At 52.6% G+C, this 20,122-nt stretch overlaps 1 protein-coding gene across 1 annotated transcript; it reads right to left on the bottom strand.

The window, feature by feature from the left end:
- Nucleotides 1-14,992: 14,992 nt before the first annotated feature.
- LOC135577929 (olfactory receptor 14A16-like) lies at nucleotides 14,993-15,934 on the bottom strand. Its single transcript, XM_065048055.1, has one exon. It carries the CDS (start codon nucleotides 15,932-15,934, stop codon nucleotides 14,993-14,995), a length of 942 nt encoding a protein of 313 aa, XP_064904127.1.
- Nucleotides 15,935-20,122: the final 4,188 nt, after the last annotated feature.

Below are 20,122 nucleotides of genomic sequence, written 5' to 3'. Positions count from 1 at the left end.
CTGAGGGCTCTGCCTGGGGATCTCAGGAGACGAGCAAGGCAGAGAGAGATTAAAGGTGGTCAGGACTGGAGGATGACTGAGAGCTCACTGGAGGAGAAACCTTTGCAGCCCTTGCCATGGTAAGTCTCTGGGTGCAGGGCAGTGCAGCTGTAGCTCCTGGAGGCATCTCCTGAAACTGGCACAGGCACAGCTTGTGGGGTCTGTAAGGACGGGGCTCTTGTCAGGCCATGTTGAACAGCTGTGAAGCCGGGTGAGCACCCAGGGGTGCCCAGGGCTGTCCTGCAGAGCAGGGTCCCTGCACCCCAGGGCTGTGCCGGGCAGGGACTCTGCCGCCTGCCAGGGTCAGCGCTCAGCCTGCCCGGGGAGATCCCAGCAACAAGGAGGGGAGAAGCTGTGGGGGGAAGGAGTGATCCCGGGCAGGACAGAGTCATTCTGCCTTTGAGAGGGTGCTGTGTGGATCAGAGTTGCTGACAACTCACCCCCAGGGACATTCCAAGAGGCACAACAAGGCAGGGATTATCTGACAGGGAAGCAATTATTGCCTTTTGTCCTCTACTCTTGGCTGGCTGGCTAGGAAAGGTAAGGTGGAAATATGTCTTGCAGTTACGGAGAAAGTGCTGAAACTCCAAATATTGATTTTTCTCTGAGAGCGCAATTCAACGCTCTCTGGCTCACAGAGCAGCAACATCTCCTTTCCAGCCCCTTTAGGGCTGGTGTGATATTCTCAGCAGAATCCGCACACACATGGAGATGTTCCTGGGCAGTGCTGAGCTGCCAGGAGGTTTGTGCAGGGAAGAGCTGAGCACGCAGGGGGTGGGACAGACTGACACTGAGAGCAGTGACAGGGAGGAGACTTGGGGACAGAGAAACAGCTCCGGGCAGGAGATGTCTCTGTGGGAGCAAATTCCCTAAGCCCATCATGCCCTGTGGGGCTCTGGGATGTGCGACATGTGGGGCTGGGGAATCAGCCCATTCTGTCCCAGTCAGAACGGCTTTAGGACATCCCAGTGCTTCCCTGGCATGATATTGTGAATTATGATTACGATATAAGTAGATTATGCTTATGTATAAACACAAGAACTCCCCCCCTTTCCCAGGTCCCGGTGCTGTAGGGCAGGGTTGACTCCTTGGGAGCCCACAGGAAGAGGCCCTGATCCTCACAGCACAATCAGAAAGCACAAACCAGTGCTCCAGCCAGGGAGATGACCACAGGGGCTGCCAAAAAGGAGAGAACAATTCGCATTTCTGTATGTGGTGGCACAGGTGGAAGTACAAGAGGGATGTTGGTTGAGGCGGGGAAGAGATTTTCTGGGAGAACTCTCTCCTGATTTGTCAACGTGCTCTCCTGTTTCCACAGCGCCCCATGCCCACAGGCAGCCAATGTCCAACAGCAGCTCCATCACCCAGTTTCTCCTCCTGGCGTTCACAGACACACGGGAGCTGCAGCTCTTGCACTTCTGGCTCTTCCTGGGCATCTACCTGGCTGCCCTCCTGGGCAACGGCCTCATCATCACCACCATAGCCTGGGACCAGCACCTCCACACCCCCATGTACTTCTTCCTGCTCAACCTCGCCCTCCTCGACCTGGGCTGCATCTCCAGCACTGTGCCCAAATCCATGGCCAATTCCTTCTGGGACACCAGGAACATCTCCTACACAGGATGTGTTGCACAGCTCTTTGTCTTTACCTTCTTGGTAGTAGCAGAGTATTGTCTCCTCACCATCATGTCCTATGACCGCTATGTTGCCATCTGCAAACCCCTGCACTACGGGACCCTCCTGGGCAGCAGAGCTTGTGTCCACATGGCAGCAGCTGCCTGGGCCACTGGGTTTCTCCATGCTCTGCTGCACACGGCCAATACATTTTCACTGCCCCTGTGCAAGGGCAATGCCCTGGGCCAGTTCTTCTGTGAAATCCCCCACATCCTCAAGCTCTCCTGCTCACACTCCTACCTCAGGGAAGCTGGGTTTCTTCTAGTCGGCTTTTCTTTCGCTTTTGGCTGTTTTGTGTTCATTGTGGTGTCCTATGTGCAGATCTTGAGGGCCGTGCTGAGGATCCCCTCTGAGCAGGGACGGCACAAAGCCTTTTCCACCTGCCTCCCTCACCTGGCCGTGGTCTCCCTGTTTGTCAGCACTGCCATGTCTGCCTACCTGAAACCCCCCTCCATCTCCTCCCCATCCCTGGACCTGGTTTTGTCCTTTCTGTACTCGGTGGTTCCTCCAGCAGTGAACCCCCTCATCTACAGCATCAGGAACCAGGAGCTCAAGGATGCCCTGAGGAAACAGATGACTGGATTTCTTCTGAAGCTATAAACTGTCTCTAACTTCTTCTACATAAGAGTTATAGTCCAACTCATTGCAGGTTCATCCTGTGTGCAGTATTTTTTGTTTCTACTTGTGTTTGCTTATTATGAAAATATTTTAATTCCCTTTGTAATTCACTGCCTGCTTTTCTTTTCTCACTGAGTGGCTGTGTCAGTGACAAATTCGTGCTTTCTGTGTTTAAGTAAAATAAAGGGACCTTCCACCATTTTTTTTCTACTGACATCTTAACTCCAAGGCCTTTCTGGAGCTGCAGGGACAGTTCCTGTGATGGGTGGCGGGGAAACGTGTCCAGCATGGCAGCCCTGCCAGGGAGCAGCAGCGCTTGCTCTTCCAGAGCTGTTCTGGTTCCACTCCCACACTCTCCTTCTCATCCCTGGTGTTGGTGCAAGGCCTGAGTGCTCGGGCAGCTTGGTCACCGTCCTGCTGTGTGTCAGTGCTGTGAGCGCAGGCAGGGACAGGCAATGGGCACTGCTGTGACAGAGCTGGCCCCAGAACAGCCTTTCCAGATAGAAAGGTGATCTCCTATGGGCAGTACATGACGGTTTATGTCTTCAAGCATATGAGTACAAAAGTGTCCCACAGATTCAGACACCAGGGTACAGCTGAACAGTGTGTGTGTGCAGGGCTGGCACACAGCAGTGTCCTCTCACAGCCAGGCTCCTGCCAGAGACCTGCAGGACCAGCAGAGCAGGGGCTGGGCTGTGCCCCTGTGCACTGGACACCCCAGGGAAGCTGCCCCAGGGCATCGTCAAGGACTGGCCCCTCACAACCACCATTTCTAGCTCTGGCCTCTCTCCCCCACTCACATAGGCTGCTCTTCCCTCCACGGAGGGACACGGAATGAGTAGCTCAGAAGTCCATGTCTGCATTGTTCTGATGAGATGTGAGCATGCACATCATGGATGTGAGATGAGATGAACCCAGGTGAACACTAACAAGATCAGCTATTCCTGGGGGTTCCATGAAGGTCTGTGGGACAGACAGTGTCTCAAGGTCACTTCACGATGGGAGTAACAGCCCATCGGAAACTACCCACTGGGATCTTCTTCCTTGAACTGAGGTCCCTGTGTCCATTCCTCATGATGTGGGACATCTCAGATGGGTGCAGAGCATGTGACACGCCACAGGGCTGAGGTGTCTCCCATCGTTTGGGAGTGGCAACAGGAGGCCAGACAGACACTGTGATTCCTGCCTCTGTGTAAAAGGGACAGCCTCTGTCTCTGAGCATCCCTGGATGCATAAGGATTCCTGAGACTGGCTCTGATGGACTTCTGGCATTTCTGTGTGTGACTCCAGGAACAATCCCCAGTGGCCCAGTGAGATTCATCTCAGCTGCTGGGATGGCTCATTGCAAGTGCTCCTGTCTGCTACATCACCATTGCCCGTGATTCTGGATTGTGCTTTCAAAAGTGACAGCAAAATCAGAGAAATTCTGAGGTCCTTGGGGAAGGAAGATGTCAAACCCATCTTCAAGAAGGGCCTGAAGGAGGATTTGAAGAATTACGGGCTGATCAGCCTACCTCTGTCCCTGGGAAGGGTTAAGTCCATGTCTTCCTGCACCAATCTCCAGGCACCTGAAGGACAAGGAAGGGATTGCTGAACCCAAATGAGTGGAAAACCCAGTGAGTCACAAGAAACGCTCTGGACCCATTCCAGAGCTTTAGACCCCCAGGAAAGAGCTCAGTGACAGTGCAGCCCATCCAGTTGCATCTGTGTCCCTCGCTGAGCAGCACAACCAGTGTGCAGTCACCCCATGGTCCTGCAGCCAACCTGCTCTGCAGAGCATCAGTGCCAGGCTGGGGCCCTGTGGGGAGCACAGGATGGGGCCAGGAGCACCAGAGCAGATCAGAGGAGGGATGGGGGAGATCAGAAAGGAGCTGATCTGGGCTGGAAATTGCCTTGGAGAGAAAAATGCTGTTGTTCAGCTGCCCCAAGATAACACCCAGAGTTAAGGGTGCAGGGCCAGAAGTCCTTGCTGTCCTGGTGCTTCACCAGGCCTGGGAAGTAGCTGGAGAAGGATTGGTGTCCCCCACTTGCCATCTCTTAGTGCATCATCCCTCATGAAGGGCGGCATGGAAAGCAAGTCTGGGACCCTGTGTCCGGACTTGCACTGAAGAAAGTATTCACCCAGAAGCCACATCCTTTTGCTCTGGTACTTCAGTCCTGGTGCTCATCGCATGTCCTTAAGAAAAACTTATGCACCTCTCTTGTCAACCTTACCCCAAAAGTGACCCCTAGACAAGGCTCCTGAGCTGCAGCTGAGCTGGAGAACTGGGGTACAGCTGCGACCAGAGGAAGGACAAGGCCTGTCCTGTGTCCTCTAAAGGGGTGGCAGCCTCTGTGATCTCCACCAGAAAAGGCAGCGTGCAGGAGCCTGGAGACAATCACCATGCCCATTGGAGGCCCTTAGGAAGAGTTCCTCTCTCCAAATATCCAACCCAGCTTGTTGCTGCATGAACAACGAGGAGAAACTGCCGCAGGACCCTCATTCCAGACCCCATCTCCTCCACCCATAGAGGCAGTGCTCTCCCCCTTGGCACTGAGGTGGTTCCAGGGACCCAAGAGGGGAGGAGATGTTGGGTGGGGATACGTTGTCCTTCAGTGCTCCTCATGGTACCTCCTGCTGGGCTTTGTGCCACTGGTCACAACCCTCTGAGCCTGGATGTTCAGCCAATTCTCAGTGGTGCTAAACAGGAACATGCCCATGAGCACATTGGGCTGCACTGGGAGGAGCATGGCCACCCAGACAAGGGCAGTTATTGCCCATCGTGACTCAGCACAGGTGTGGTCACATCTGGAGCCGTGTGTCCCAGTGTGAGGTTCCCCATTCTGGAGGAACAGGAGGAGCTGTCGTGTGGCCAGAGAAAGTCTGGGTCATGTGTGGAGATGTTGAGAGACCCAAACTTCTTTAGCCTGGTGAAGGGGAGCCTGAGGAAACGTGCTGGTTTTACTGAAATTGAGTTAATTTTCTTCATCCATTTTGAACCTCTCTCCTTCACAGCCAGTACAGTCTTTTGTTTAGATTTACTATGAGAATAATGAGATAACGCTGTTTCTTCCCTGGATAGAGTTAATTTTGTCTTTTAGCAGCTTTACAGTGTTTGCCATTTGCTATGAAAGGAATGTCAGAACTCACTGAGATCTTGGCTGTTGTCAGGGAAACCAAGGACTCCTTCGGCCATCCAGCTGTGGATGCAGATTGGCAGGAGGGGACACAGACAGGACAGCATCTGGATTGACATGCAGGCTGACCAATGAAATATTCCCTATGATTAGCGCCATGCTCAGTCTAAAGCTGGAGCTGGCTTTTAGGGCTTGTTACATCCATTACTTTGGGATTTCCAGCTGGTTTGGTCAGTTCCATTTAGAAGTTTCATTCTGTCAGGAGTTCGGTGTCCGTTCGGCCTTTTGCTGTTCTGCCATTTTGCCGTTGGCCTTTGGGCCTTTCTGGTTGTTGCCCTTTTGCTCTCTCTTGCTGGGATGGGCTGTTCAGGACGAAGGTGCTCCCTTCCGCAGGACTGGCTGCTCCGTGTGACTGGAGTTACACGGAGGATGGCACTGAGTATATTTTCTTAATTTAATTTATCTATTTCTATTTAATTTACCTTGACCATTGTCAGTGAAACCAAGGACTTCTCTGGAGTCCAGCTGCAGGTGCAAATTGGCAGGAGAGGGCACAGACAGGACAGCACCTTGATTGACATCCAGGTCAATCAAAGAGCTATTCTCTACCATTAGTGTCATGCTCAGTATAAAACTGGAGATGCCTTTTCCAGCTAGTTAGTTCAGATTTTCTGGCTACGTTGGTTGGTTCTGTTCATTCTGTTGGGAGGTCAGTGTTAGTTCAGTTTTATGACATTTTGTTGTATTTAAGTTGGCCGTTGGGCCTTTCTGCCTTTTACATTTTTGCTTTCTCTTGCTGGGATCAGCTGTTTAGGACCGAGGTGCTCCCTTCTTTTGGGTTAGCTGTTCCACATGACTGGAGATCTGTGGGGGATTGCACTGAGTATCATTTATTTTATGTATATTTTAGTATCTGTATACTAGTAGTAGCAGTATTTTATAATTACTTTTATTGTCTTATGAATTTTATTTTCTAAGCCCACAAGTTATTCTCTTCCCTTTCAGTTCTCTCCCTTGTCCCACTTTGGGGATTAGGGGCAGGATGTGAGCAGCTATCAGGGTCTTAGTTGGTGGCTGTGGTAACACCATGACAAGATATGGCAGTAGTAGCTTCAGAAATCTTGAAAATCAATTTCCAAGATGGTGTTTGTTTGTTTGTTTGGTTTTTTTGTTTTTTTTTTTTGTTTGTTTTTTTTTTTTTTTTTGTGGAGGAAAACAGCATGAGAAAGGAAAACCATCAGAAACTGCAGCTCTGGAGGTCCAGAGTGGATCCAGAAATGTCATTCTGAGCACAGTGCTGTGGTCATTCAGAAGGACTCTGGATCAGCCATGACTTTGTGTTTCCAGGAACAGCTGGTGAGGATGGAGAGACAGCAGCACAGGTGGGGACACACTGGGCTGAGAACAAGGTGGGGAAGCGCATGGGGTGTCTGCAGCCTGTGGGGAAACAGCCACAGGCCTGGGACAGTGCAGGATGGACCATGGTGGACATGGCCAAGAGCGCTGGCAAGGCTCAATGTCCCTGCAAGAGCCAAGGTCTTTGTCCCCTTGGCTATGGCTGATGTCCTTGCCAGCGAGGCCTAAGAGGAGACACATGGTTGTCATGGCCATGGCACCCCATTGCCTCCTTGCACCCCCAGGGAGTGTCACACCATTGTCCTGCACTGGGCATCGCACTCCCCACAGCCCCAGGAAGAGCCCTGAGCCACCTGTGAGGGACAGGATCTCCCTTCCCAGGGGCAGGGGCTCAAGGCTTGGCCATTGTCCTTCATCAGACAAACCAAGGGCTTTCTCAGCATCAGAGCTGCTGCACTTTGCCTTTGCCTGATGCAATCACAGCCTCCAATTATCTGCTCTAACGAGTCCCTGGGGAGGCTTTGTCAGTAACAGCCCTCAGTGGGGCCATTAATGCTTCAAGGTACTTTGGAGTTTGTTCTGACTTGGACTCTTGAGCAGATTCTTCAGTCTGTGCTTGGTATCTGAGGTTCATGGACTCAGCACCAAATACGCAGAGAGCCCTAACGAGCGATGTTTCTTTCTGTAATTTCCTTCAAATCTTCCAGACTTGTAGAACTAACTGGAGAGGTTTCAATGGGACACTTGCTGATGAAGGTTTCAAAGAAGATTTAATGAAGGAGGTTTATTATTTCAAGGTTGTTTTCTGTCATTTTTCAGTGTATAGAAGAAGTGACAGCAGCATTCTACACTGGACATTGATCCCGAAGGTCTCCTGAAGACATTTGGACAGGCAGGAGAACAGTCCTTGAGGCTGGACACTGTATGGACAGCCTGGCTCCTCATCCCCACCCCCAGTCTGCCGGTTCCCTCATTGGCCACCAGAGATTGCATCACTTTTCCTACATCAGTTTAATAAACAGCAAAACACTTTCCTCAGCTGTGTGTGTAAGCTGGATCTGGTGAGGTCCAGCATCCACAAGGGACACCCACACAAGAACTGGTTTAGACAGAGAGACAGGAGAGGATAGAAATAAACACAATGAACGTGTTGACTGCCATGTTAATTAGAGCTCTGAAGAATGGGGCAAGTTTGTAACTCCCTGAAGCTCAAAGCAGAAACCAGACAGCTGAGAGGCCACTGAATGGCCAAAGAGCAAGTGGAGGAGAAACCTGAGAGCACTGGGAAGGGCAAACATCCAGACATTGCTGGAAAGTTGTCCTTGGGCAGGGACATTTAATCAGGAGAGGTGGGAACTCCTGATTGACGAGGGAGATGAAATACTAGAGTGTTGGTAATAGAAGTACAGGGGAAGACCAGTGTTTCTTCTCCAATCCTTAGTACACTTCCAGACAGACATCAGTCATCAGCTGTCTCACCATAAACAGCCAGGGCCATTTTAGGGGCCCAGTGTACCTGAGGTGGAGTGTACCAGGTGGAGCCTGGGCAGGGGTTCCCGGGGCATCTACACTGGCACCAGGTGTTTGTGTCCCTGGAGCTGAAGACATTTGTGTGCTAAACCCATGCCCAGTTCTGGAGAACTCTTTTATTTTTAAAGAAAAGAAACCCTGCCAAAGACTTATTTTAATTTTCATTGACATCAACTGACATCTGATGGGCCTGCAGACATGAAGCCAAGATCATGTTGTGTCTTGCACAGCGCCTCATGCCCTCTGAACCTTCCCTGCCCAGGACTCCTCACACGTTGCCCAGAGCGAGTCACACTGAGGGGTTGGCTGGTTCCCTGGCTGAGATGTTGGTTTAGATGGTCACCTACAGCACAGGTGGATCCTGCCCCATCATCGCCTGCTCTGCTCCAGTCTGAAACAGAGCCCAACATCACAATGGGATCATGAGAGAACTGAGGTTGAAGGGACCTCAGGAGTCTGCAGTCCAACCTGTCACCAACTGGTCACACCAAGGTGTTCAAGCCTTGATTCAATCAGAGCTTTAGCAGGACTAGAGAAGTGATCATCCCTTTGTACTGGGCACTGGTGAGGCTGCACCTTGAATCCTGGGGTCAGTTTTAGGCCCCTCATGGCAAGAAAGACATTGAGGTGCTGGAGAGAGTTCAGAGGAGGTGACAAGGCTGGTGAAGGGTCTGGAGCACCAGTCTGACGAGGAGCGGTTGAGGGAGCTGGGGCTGTTCAGCCTTGAGAACAGGAGGCTGAGGGGAGACCTTATTACTCCCTACAGCTGCCTGAAAGGAGGTTTTATCATGGAGGGTGTTGGTCTCTTGTCCCAAGTAGCAAGTGATAGGACAAGAGGAAATGGCCTCAAGTTGCACACGGGGAGGTTTAGATTGGATATTAGGAAGAAATTCTTCAGGGAATGGGTTTTGAAGCAATGGAGCTGACTGCCCAGTGAGGTTGTGGAGTCCCTGTCACTGAAAGGTGTTCAAAAGACATACAGATGAGGCTCTAGGGACATGGTTTATTGCCAGAATTAGATTATAGTTGGACTCAATGATCCTAAGGGTCTCTTCCAGCCACAATTATTCTATCATTCCATGATAAGTCATTTTTACTATTTTCTTTCTCAGAGGACCATGCAGCCTCCCTGAGAGCCAGGACTTTTCTGAGGTGTTGGAGAGACGTCTCACGGTCACACCAGCCAGTTCCACCAGCCCCTGTCTGTCCCTTCCCAGACCAAACCTTTTCTCCATATCCCAACCTTCCAGGCAAGTTTCTGGGACACAGCAAATGCTGTGCTGGTCTTCTGGGCTTGTTCAGAAGAGAGCAGCTTGCCAACATGTTGATGGACTCTCTGTGCACCTCAAAGCTTTTCTGACCATTTTTCTCCAAGCTCCAGTTGCACCCAACCTTTCTGGTCCTTGAGCTGTACATGAGGGGATTGAGCAGGGACGTGGGGAAGGTGTAGAAAAAAGGCTTTGTCAAACTGTCTTGGGAGGGCTGTTCTGGGCATCCCACAGTCCAGGATGGGGCTGCTGTAGAAACCAGTGGCACAGGTGAGGTGAGAGGTCCAGGAGGAGAAGGCCTTGTGCCTGTCTACACTGGGGTAGAGCAGTGATGCATTCATGGGATGCCCATGTGAACAGGAAGGGGACAAATGGCTCCAGGGGACAAAATGCCCTCCAGCCAGTTCTTTACCCATCACAGATACACCATCCAGGCCATGAGCTGCAGCTTCTCCAGGAGATGCTGTGGGACATGGTGTCAAAGGCTTTACTGCAGTCTAAGGACACAACACCCACAGCCCGTGTGGCGGATTCACTCCCCACGACAGACTTTCCCTCACCTGCTCAGCCGGTCACCTTGTCACAGAAGAGATCAGGCTGGTCAAGCAGGACCTGCCTTTCATCCAGCCATGCTGATTGGGCCTGATTGCTCGTCTCGTGTGTGTGACCTCACAGTCCTTTGCCAGCCGAGTTCCTGCTGTTGGCCAATCCCCTGCAGAGGCAGAAGTGACCTCACAGTGCCCTCCACAGCCATTGGTTCCTACTGGACTATGAGTTCCTGAGACACAAGTGACCACATGGCATCGTACCCACCATCACCCTCCTTGTGGTCCAGTGTGTGAGCAGATCAAACTGAGCTGCTTTCATCAAATTTATCAGATAGATTTCCTATCAAGGGTTTGAGTGGAGAAACGTTCCTCAGAGGAGCTGCTGTATTTACTCTGGGGCATTTTATATCTCTGCTTCTGCCTTTTTTCTCCTTCCTCTGTCTATTCTGATGTTAAAGAGCTCTCCAAGGCAAAGATTCATGGAATCCTGCAATAACACAGGTTGGAAGAGACCCCTGAACACCATCTCTGTCCCACTGAACTTTATGGCACCCCAAGGAATAGCTGATGGCATTTGTGCTCACTTGGGTTCAACTCACCACATGCACACACTGGACATGCACATGATGTGTATGTTTGCAACTCATCTGTACCATGAAAACAAGGACTTTTCACCTAGTATTTCATAGAATATTAGAATGTCCTGAGTTGGAAGGACACAAAGGATCACGTAGTCCAACTCCTGTCCCTGCACAGGACACCCCACAGGTCACCCCGTGTGTCTGAGGACGTTGTCCAGTCTCTTCTTGAACACTGTCAGGTTGGGGCTGTGACACCTCCCTGGGGAGTCTGTACAGTGTCCAGCACCTCTGGGTGAAGAACCTTTTCCTCATGTCCAACCTAAACCTCCCCTGACACATCTTCTGCCATTACATTGGGCTTCTTCACTAGTCACCACAGAGAAGAGATCAGTACCTTCCCCTCCTTCTCCCCTTGTGAGGAAGCTGTAGCCACCATGAGGTCTCCTTTGGGTCTTTTCTTCAGCTCTGATGGTGAGAAACCCGTTGGTTTGCTTTCTGAAGCAGAAAAGAGAAGCCATGACATCCAGCCTCTTTCCCTGCAGGCTGCAGACACCCATCTCGCTTCCCCACCTGCTCTCACCCCAGCATTTCTGCACCTTCACTGCTGTGTCTGCACCCTCACTGGCTGCTCTTTGGCACACAAACCATGGTCTGATCCAACTCCCTCTGGGTCACCTCTTGCCCCACAGCACTGCCCTTCCAGTGACATTTCTTCCTCCTCATATCCATTCCTCACCTTCCAAGTAGACTTCCTTTTTCTCTTTCCTGCTTCTTCCCACTATCAAGACAAGCTCGACCATCTCATAAACTGCCCTTCATGCAGGGAACCCAACCCGTTAGGCTTCTTGTGGTCTTTTACCTGACCAGAGAGAAGTCACCTCGCCATGATCTTCTAAATCCCATGAGTGCTGCTGGCCTTTCAGCTTCTCTGACAGACACGACCATGTCCCTGCCGATGTCCCGTCGTGTTCTCAGGTGGGATGGACATGACAACCCGTCTCTCTTCCTGGGTAAGACCTGTGGGCCCTCGGGTAGAGGTTCTTTCCCAGCCATGTCCCTGCTGCTGGGCTGTCACCTCCAGACACAGAACTGACCTCACTGTCCCCTTCACAGCCACAGGATTCTGACTGGATTATGAGTGTCTGAGACTCAGCTGACCTCATAATACCGAACCCATCCATCCCCCTCCCCATAGCCCAGGGCCTTACCAGATAATAGTATGCTTGTTGTATCAAATTAAACAAATGTATTTCCCTCTAAATGTTTGAGTGGAGAAACTTTCTTTGCAGTAACTGTTGTTTTTATGTTGACATCATTTCTATCTCCTCTTCTGCCTCTTTTTTTTTTTTTTTTCTTCTCTGCAGATATTCGTGAACCTGAACATCTTTTTGCTTCACTCTCCTTCCCAAAGCAGGGTGACCAGGTGAGGTTGTTCAAGGTCTTCACTCAGCTTTGCATCATCTCCATCACAGCACAGAAGGGAGAATAAAGACCTTCAGCAGTTTTGGCCCAAATGCTGGTGACTGGGGGATGACACACTAACTGCACAGAGGACACTGCATCGCAGATGATATTTGGGCTTGATGTTTCAGTGAACTTCCCACCAAGCATCCACTTCTTCAGCCCAAACAGCATCAATTGGGCTATAAGGACACCACTGGAGACCATGTCCAAGGCCTGGCACAATTTCATACACACAACATGCCTGTCTTTCCCCTGCCCATTTTGGTTCACAAGTCTCTTTCTTGTCCTTCAAGTGCCTGCAGATGGCTGCAGGAGGACTTGTCCCATCACCTTCCCAGGGACAGAGACAAGCTGACCAGCCTGTGATTCTCCCCATTCTCCTTCCTGCCTTTCTTGAAGATGGGTTTGACGGATGCCAGGACCTCCTCGATTGCACTGTCATTTTGAAAAGACATTCCAGAATCATAGGGCAACGGAGGTGAATCTCACTGGGTCAGTGGGGTTTGTTCCCAGAGTCACACACAGAAATGTCAGGGTTGTGCCAGGTGTCCGTAACTGAGTTGGCTTTGTGGACCCTCATCTGAGGCAGAATCATAGAATCATAGACTACTCTGATAGGAAGAGAGCCTTGGGATCATTGAGTCCAACCATAGCCCAGATCTCGCACTAAACCATGTCCGTGAGAACCTCGTCTAAACACCTTTAAACCCCTCCAGGGGTGGTGACTCCCCCACTGCCCTGGGCAGCCTGTTCCAATGCCTGACAACCCTTTCCGGAAAATACTTTTTTCCTAATACCGAATCTAAACCTCCCCTTGTGCAAATTGCGGCCAATTCCTCCTGTCCTATCACTTGCTACTTGGGAGAAGAGACCAAGACCCGCCATATTGCAACCTCCTTTCAGGCAGCTGTGGACAGTGAGAAGGTCTCCCCTCAATCTCCTGTTCTCCAGGCTGAACAGCACCAGCTCCCTCAACCGCTCCTCATCACACTTGTGCTCCAGCCCCTCAGCAGCTTTGTCGCCTCCTCTGCACTCTCTGTAGTGCCTCAATGTCCTTCTTGAGATGAGGGGCCCCAAACTCAACACAGGATTCAAGGTGCGGCCTCACCAGTGCCAAGAGCAGTGGCACAATCACTTCTCTAGTCCTGCTGGCCACACTATTCCTGATACAAGCCAGGATGCTGGTGGCCTTTTTGGCCACCTGGAAACATTCTGGCTCATGTTCAGCCATCTGTCGCTCAACACCCGCACATCCCTTTCCACCAGGCAGCTTTACAGCCACTCCTCCCTGAGCCTCTAGCGCTGCCTGGGGTTGTTGTGACCCAAGTGTAGGACCCAGCACTTGGCCTTGTTAAGCCTCAGCCAATAGGCCTCAGCCCCATGATCCAGCATGTCCACATCCTTAGGCATGGCCATCCTCATGTCCCACGTCATGAGGAATGGACATGGGGACCTCAGTTCAAGGCAGCACATCCTAGTGCTGCATTCAGGCCTTCATGGAACCTGCAGGAATAGCTGATGGTGTCTGTACTGAGTCAGGTTCTTCTTATGTACATGATATGCATGCTCATATCTCATCCATGCGGTGGAAACATTGGCTTGTGTTGAGGGATGAACAACCTCTCTCAGCTGGGGTGAAGGGCCAGTGCAGGAAAAGGTGGTTTTGAGGGGCTGGTCTGTGGTGACTGTCCTGGGCCAGTTTCCCCAGGTTGTCCCATGAACATGGGCACACACCAGCCCCTGCTCTGCTGGTGCTTCAGGGCTCTCCCAGGAGGCCTGGCTGGGAGAGGACACTGCTGTGTGCCAGCCCTGCACACTCACACACTTCAGCTGTTCACCGGTATTTTCTTCTCTGGGGTGTTTGCCAGTTCAGCCCTCCCACCCCCTCCTGAATTGTGCCACCCCCCTGCCCTCTCCCCAGCCGAGCCCGCAGAGCAGCCACACTGGAACTGGAACTGGTCCCACAGCAGTGGGGACCAGTGGGAATGAAGGACAGTGAGAATGTTCATCCAGCCAGCAAGCTGAGTGGGTCTCCAGCACAGGCAGCTCCAGACCCAGCTCCAGACTGGCTCCCCAGGACAGCATGAGACATTTGGCCTAGGGGATCCTCAGGAAGGTCCTGCAGACACAGTGCCAGGGCCACCTGCCCCAAGCTGCCACCTGCAGCAAAGGGTTTCTCGTTCCATGTCTTTCCTGCACACATACAGTGCCCCACTCTTCTCCTGGAACATCCCGTCTCCCCACAGAGCCCTTTCCCAAGAGAGCTGAGCTATGCTGACCTGGCCAGCTGTTCCTGCCCCCCCTCCCATGCTCCATACAGCCCCAACCTGGTGGTGCTGCTCTGCAGAGCAAGTGGGCTGTGGTGCCCAGGGCCATGGGGTGAGTCCGCAGATTCACGTTGGTCAGGGTGGGAGGAAGACCCAGCTCAGGGTGGCTCCTGCTCAGTCCCCCTCAGCACACGGACATGGCTCCTGCAGCCCCAGAGATCCCAGAGAGAGGATTCTGGGCAAACAAGTCAGTGCGGGGTCCTTTATTTCACTTTATACACATGGAGAGTATGGGTTCTTATTTACACAAAGACTATGGGACACAAAAGACAGGTAAATATGGACACAGCCATAAGAAGACAAATAATTTTGCCTATGGATAGCATTAATACAACCAAGAAAAACAAACACCAAAGAGAAAAAACAAAACAAAACAAAACAAAAACCCAAAACACAAAAGCTACAGAACTCAGGTTGAACTAGCAATGTAGCAATGCGTTATATTAAAACTGACATGCAGAAGCAGGACGTCACTTCATTACAGCTTTTGAAAATCGAACACTCATCACTTTCATTATAGACTCCTTGAGTTCCCTGTTCCTCATGCTGTAGATGAGGGGGTTCACTGCTGGAGGCACCACCGAGTACAGAACAGACACCACCAGATCCAGGAATGGGGAGGAAATGGATGAGGGTTTCAGGTAGGCAAACATGCCAGTGCTGACAAACAGGGAGACCACGGCCAGGTGAGGGAGGCAGGTGGAAAAGGCTTTGTGCCGTCCCTGCTCAGAGGGGATCCTCAGCACGGCCCTCAAGATCTGCACATAGGACACCACTATGAACACAAAACATCCCTCAAAAAAAAAAGCACTAAACATGAGAAGCCCAAGTTCCCTGAGGTAGGAGTGTGAGCAGGAGAGCTTGAGGATCTGGGGGATTTCACAGAAGAACTGGCCCAGGGCATTGCCCTTGCACAGGGGCAGTGAAAATGTATTGGCCGTGTGCAGCAGAGCATTGAGAAACCCAGTGGCCCAGGCAGCTGCTGCCATGTGGACACAAGCTCTGCTGCCCAGGAGGGTCCCGTAGTGCAGGGGTTTGCAGATGGCAACGTAGCGGTCGTACGACATGCTGGTGAGAAGGTAAAACTCTGCACCAAGCAAGAAAAATACAAAGAAGACCTGGGCAGCACATCCTGCATAGGAAATGACCCTGGAATCCCACAGAGAGTTGGCCATGGATTTAGGGACAGTGATGGAGATGGAGCCCAGGTCGAGGAGGGCGAGGTTGAGCAGGAAGAAGTACATGGGGGTGTGGAGGTGCTGGTCCCAGGCTATGGTGGTGATGATGAGGCCGTTGCCCAGGAGGGCAGCCAGGTAGATGCCCAGGAAGAGCCAGAAGTGCAAGAGCTGCAGCTCCCGTGTGTCTGTGAACGGCAGGAGGAGGAACTGGGTGATGGAGCTGCTGTTGGACATTTGCTGCCTGTGGGCATGAGGACCTGTCATAGGAGGAAAAGATAGTGAAGGTTTAGATGAGACTTCTCTGGGAATCATCAAACCTAGTTCCCACAGACCCTCCCACAGTAGCTGCTTCATGCCTTGGAGCCCCCGGCCCTGAGGGCAGAGGCTTTGCTGGGTGGGACAGGAGCCCAGGGGGCTGCTCACAGGAGGGATCTGCACTGCAGGGGATCACAGGGACTTTTCTCTCTTCTCCCTCCCATAACCATTGCGGGTTTGGTTTCCTCTCATTTCTGATCATTTCCCTGCTGCCTGGAGATTCTCCCCTGGGAGGTGTTTCCCTGTCCATGTCTCTTCCCTGTCAGTGCTCACAGACCATCCCACCCTCTGTGCCCTCCCCCTGGCCCTACAGATCCTGCCTGTTCACAGGGCACTGCCTGGGGGCATCTTCCTGTTTGCAGGCTGGAAAACAGGACAGGTCAGACTAAGGCTGACGGGTCCAGCCAAGGTGATGCAGGTGCTGTGCACAGGCAGAGGGGTGGGGAAGGGATGTCATGAGCCTTCTGGCAGATGGACTGATCACTCAGAGTTGCAGTTCAGGAGTCTCAGTGACTTGTTTAAGCATGAGAGCTCATTTTCATTTTATCCTTTCCTGCACCCCCCACCCCTTGGGAGAGGAAACTGAAAAGACAGGCTCAGGAAAGCTCCTTATCTGTCTGGTAATCCTTGCATTGATCTTCTCCTTGAGGCATCCACTTGGAAAAATGCTGGGGGTGATCTGCATATGTGTGAGCAACCCTGACCCACACAGCACCCTCTCCACAGCAGAGGCACCTTTCTTGCCCAATAGGGTTTGCTCCTCCACCACAGCTTCTCCCCTCAGTGTAGTTGGGATCTCCTGGGCAGGCTGAGCGCTGACCCTGGCAGGCGGCAGAGTCCCTGCCCGGCACAGCCCTGGGGTGCAGGGACCCTGCTCTGCAGGACAGCCCTGGGCACCCCTGCCTGCACATTTACATTTACACCCCACAGCCACCCTGGGGAGAACGCAGCATTCACGTCTTGTCACTGAAAGTGCAGAAGGCAATCCCTGCTCTGCAGCGCATCCTCTCCTCTGATCAGAGAACCTCTGAGAGCTGTACTTACATCTCTCACAGGCTCTGCAATATGACAGCTTTCTGAGATCCTACCAAGATTTGCAGATGTAATGCCCTGTAGCCACAGGCTTCATATCTATGAAGATTTCTCTCCAAGTGACATCTCAGCATCCTTCCACCCCAGACTGTGTTTCCTTCTCTGTGCCTGGCTCCTGTGCCCTCGGTGCTGCAGGCAGAGCCCTCAGCCCTGCTGCGTGTGCAGAGGAGCTGCTCCTGGGCAGAGCTGTCTCTCTGCAGCGCTGCCGCTGCCATGAGCTCCCTGTGTCCCAGGAGCCCAGCCCAGCTCAGCAGCACAGGAGCAGCCCAGGATGTCCCTTTCTCTGTCCCCTCTGGTCTCCTCCAGGTGTCCCTCAGGCTCCAGGGGCACATCCTTTGAAACAACCTATAGTAATCAGTAATGTTAGTTGTGTCTGCTCTGCAGAGATACTTCTTGCCAGCATTGTATTCTTGCTAGTAAAAAATAAATTGGTATGAGAATATTCCAGGTGTGGTCTCCCCAGGGTAGAGCAGAGGGGCAGGAGAACCTCTCTGAGCTACTGACCACCCCCTTCTAACCCACCCCAGGTACCATTGGCTTCCTGGCCACAAGGGCCCAGTGCTGGCTCATGGTCACCCTGCTGTCCCCAGGACCCCCAGGTCCCTTTCCTCTACACTGCTCTCCAACAGGTCCTTCCCCAACTTACACTGGAACCTGGGGTTGTTCCTGCCCAGATTCATGACTCTGCACTTGCCCTTGTTCTATTTCATTAAATTTCTCCCCGCCCAACTCTCCAGCCTGTCCAGGTCTCTGGATGGCAGCACAGCTTCCAGTGTCACCACTCCTCCCAGCTTGGTGTCACCAGCAAACTTGCTGACAGTCACTTTATTTCCTCATCCAAGTCACTGATGAATTTATTGAATAGTACTGGTCCCAGCACTGCCCCCTGAGGCACTGCACTGGATACAGGCCTCAACTGGACTCTGCCCCACTGACCACGACTCTCTGGCTTCTTCCCTTCAGCCAGTTCACAGTCACCTCACTACCTGCTCATCCAGACCACACTCCCCCAGTTCAGCTGTGAGGATGCTGTGGGAGACTGTGTCAAAGGCTTTACTGAAGTCAAGGTAGACCACATCCACTGTTTTGTCACCATGTATCCACCTCGTTATGTCTTCATAAAAGTCAGTGAGCTTGGTCAAGCACGACTTCCCCTTGGTGAAGCCATGTTGACTGCCCCTAATGACCCTCTTATCCCTGATATGCCTTGAGACGGCACCAAGGAGAAGTCGTTCCATCAGTTTCCCAGGGACAGAGGTGAGGCTGACCCGTCTATAGTTACCCGGGTCCTCCTTCTTGCCCTTTTTGAAGACTGCAGTGACATTTGCTTTCCTCCAGTCCTCAGGCACCTCTCCTATTTCCCAAGACTTGGCAAAGATGATGGAGAGCGGCCCAGCAATGACCTCAGCCAGCTCCCTCAGCACCCGCGGGTGCATCCCATCCGGACCCATGGTTTTATGGATTTACCTTCAAGCAGCCTTGCCCACGGGATTTCCCCCAGCAATTACCTGAGGAGGCCAAAGTCTGCCCTGCTGAAATCCAGGGTTGCAATTCTGCTTGCTATCCTGCTCCTGCCACACGAGATCCTGAACTCCACCATCTCATGGTCGCTGCAGCCAAGGCAGCCCTCAACCTTTACCGCCTCAACCAGCCCCTCCTTGTTAGTGAGGATGAGGTCCAGCAGCTCCTCTCCTGGTCGGCTCCTCCACCCTTTGCATCAGGAAGTTCCCATGGATGCACTTGCTGAACCTCCTGGGCTGTGTCTGGCTGAGTCGTCCTTCCAGAAACATCAGGGGAGTTCAAACCCCCACGACAGGCAGGGCCTGTGACTGAGGCCGCTCTCAGCTGCTGGAGAGGCCTCGGCAATGTCCTCACGCTGAGCTGGTGGGTTGTGATGGACACCCACAGCAGTGTCACCCTAATGCTCCTAGTGCTCCCAGTAACCCTCCCTCTGACCCCTCCAGTGCTCCCAGTAACCCTCCCTCCGACCCCTCCAGTGCTCCCAGTAACCCTCCCACTGAACCTTCCAGTGCTCCCAGTAACCCCTCCAGTGCTCCCAGTAACCCTCCCACTGACCCTTCCAGTGTTCCCAGTAACCACTCCAGTGCTCCCAGTAACCCCTCCAGTGCTCCCAGTAACCCTCCCACTCACCCCTCCAGTGCTCCCAGTAACCCTCCCACTGAACCTTCCAGTGTTCCCAGTAACCCCTCCAGTGCTCCCACTCACCCCTCCAGTGCTCCCAGTAACCCTCCCACTGACCCTTCCAGTGCTCCCAGTAACCCTCCCACTAACCTCTCCAGTACCCCCAGTAACCCCCACTAACCCCTCCAGTGCCCCCAATAACCTTCCAGTGCTCCCCATAACCCCCACTAACCCCTCCAGTGCTCCCAGTAACCCTCCCACTGACCCCTCCAGTGCTCCCAGAAACCCTCCCACTAACCCCTCCAGTGCTCCCAGTAGCCCCCAACCAACATTTCCAGTGCTCCCAGCAGCCCCCATTGTTCCCAGTAATCCTCCAAGAACTCCCAGTTAACCCCCAGTGCTCCCACTAACTGTCCTTGTGCTCCCAGCAGGCCCCCACAGTGCTCCCAGTAACCATGTTGTGTTCCCATTAACCCCCCACTAATCGTCCTATTGTTTCCAGTAATCCTCCCAGTAAACCTCCCAGTGCTCTCAGTAAACCTCCCAGTGCTCCCAGCAACCCCCCCAGTGCTCGCAGTGAGCCCCAGCAACCCCCTCATCGCTCCCAGTAATCCCCCGCTAGCCCTCCCAGTGATCCCAGTAACCACCTAGTGCTTTCATGTGAGCCCTCAGCAACCCCCGCTGTTCCCAGTAACCCCTCCCAGTGCTCCAGTAACCCCCCACTAACCCCTCCAGTGCTCCCAGCAACCCCCATTGTTCCCAGTAATCCTCCAAAAATTCCCAATAAACCCTCAGTGCTCCCAATAACCCTCCCAGTGCCCCCAGCAATCACCTAGTGCTCCCAGTAAACTCCCACCAACTGGAATGTTCCCA

The sequence above is a fragment of the Columba livia genome, unplaced genomic scaffold (assembly GCF_036013475.1).
Source record: "Columba livia isolate bColLiv1 breed racing homer unplaced genomic scaffold, bColLiv1.pat.W.v2 Scaffold_194, whole genome shotgun sequence".
NCBI classification, from domain to species: Eukaryota; Metazoa; Chordata; class Aves; order Columbiformes; family Columbidae; genus Columba; species Columba livia.
The sequence above is the reverse complement of the archived record's forward strand: the minus strand, read 5'-3'. Positions and strand labels throughout refer to the sequence as shown.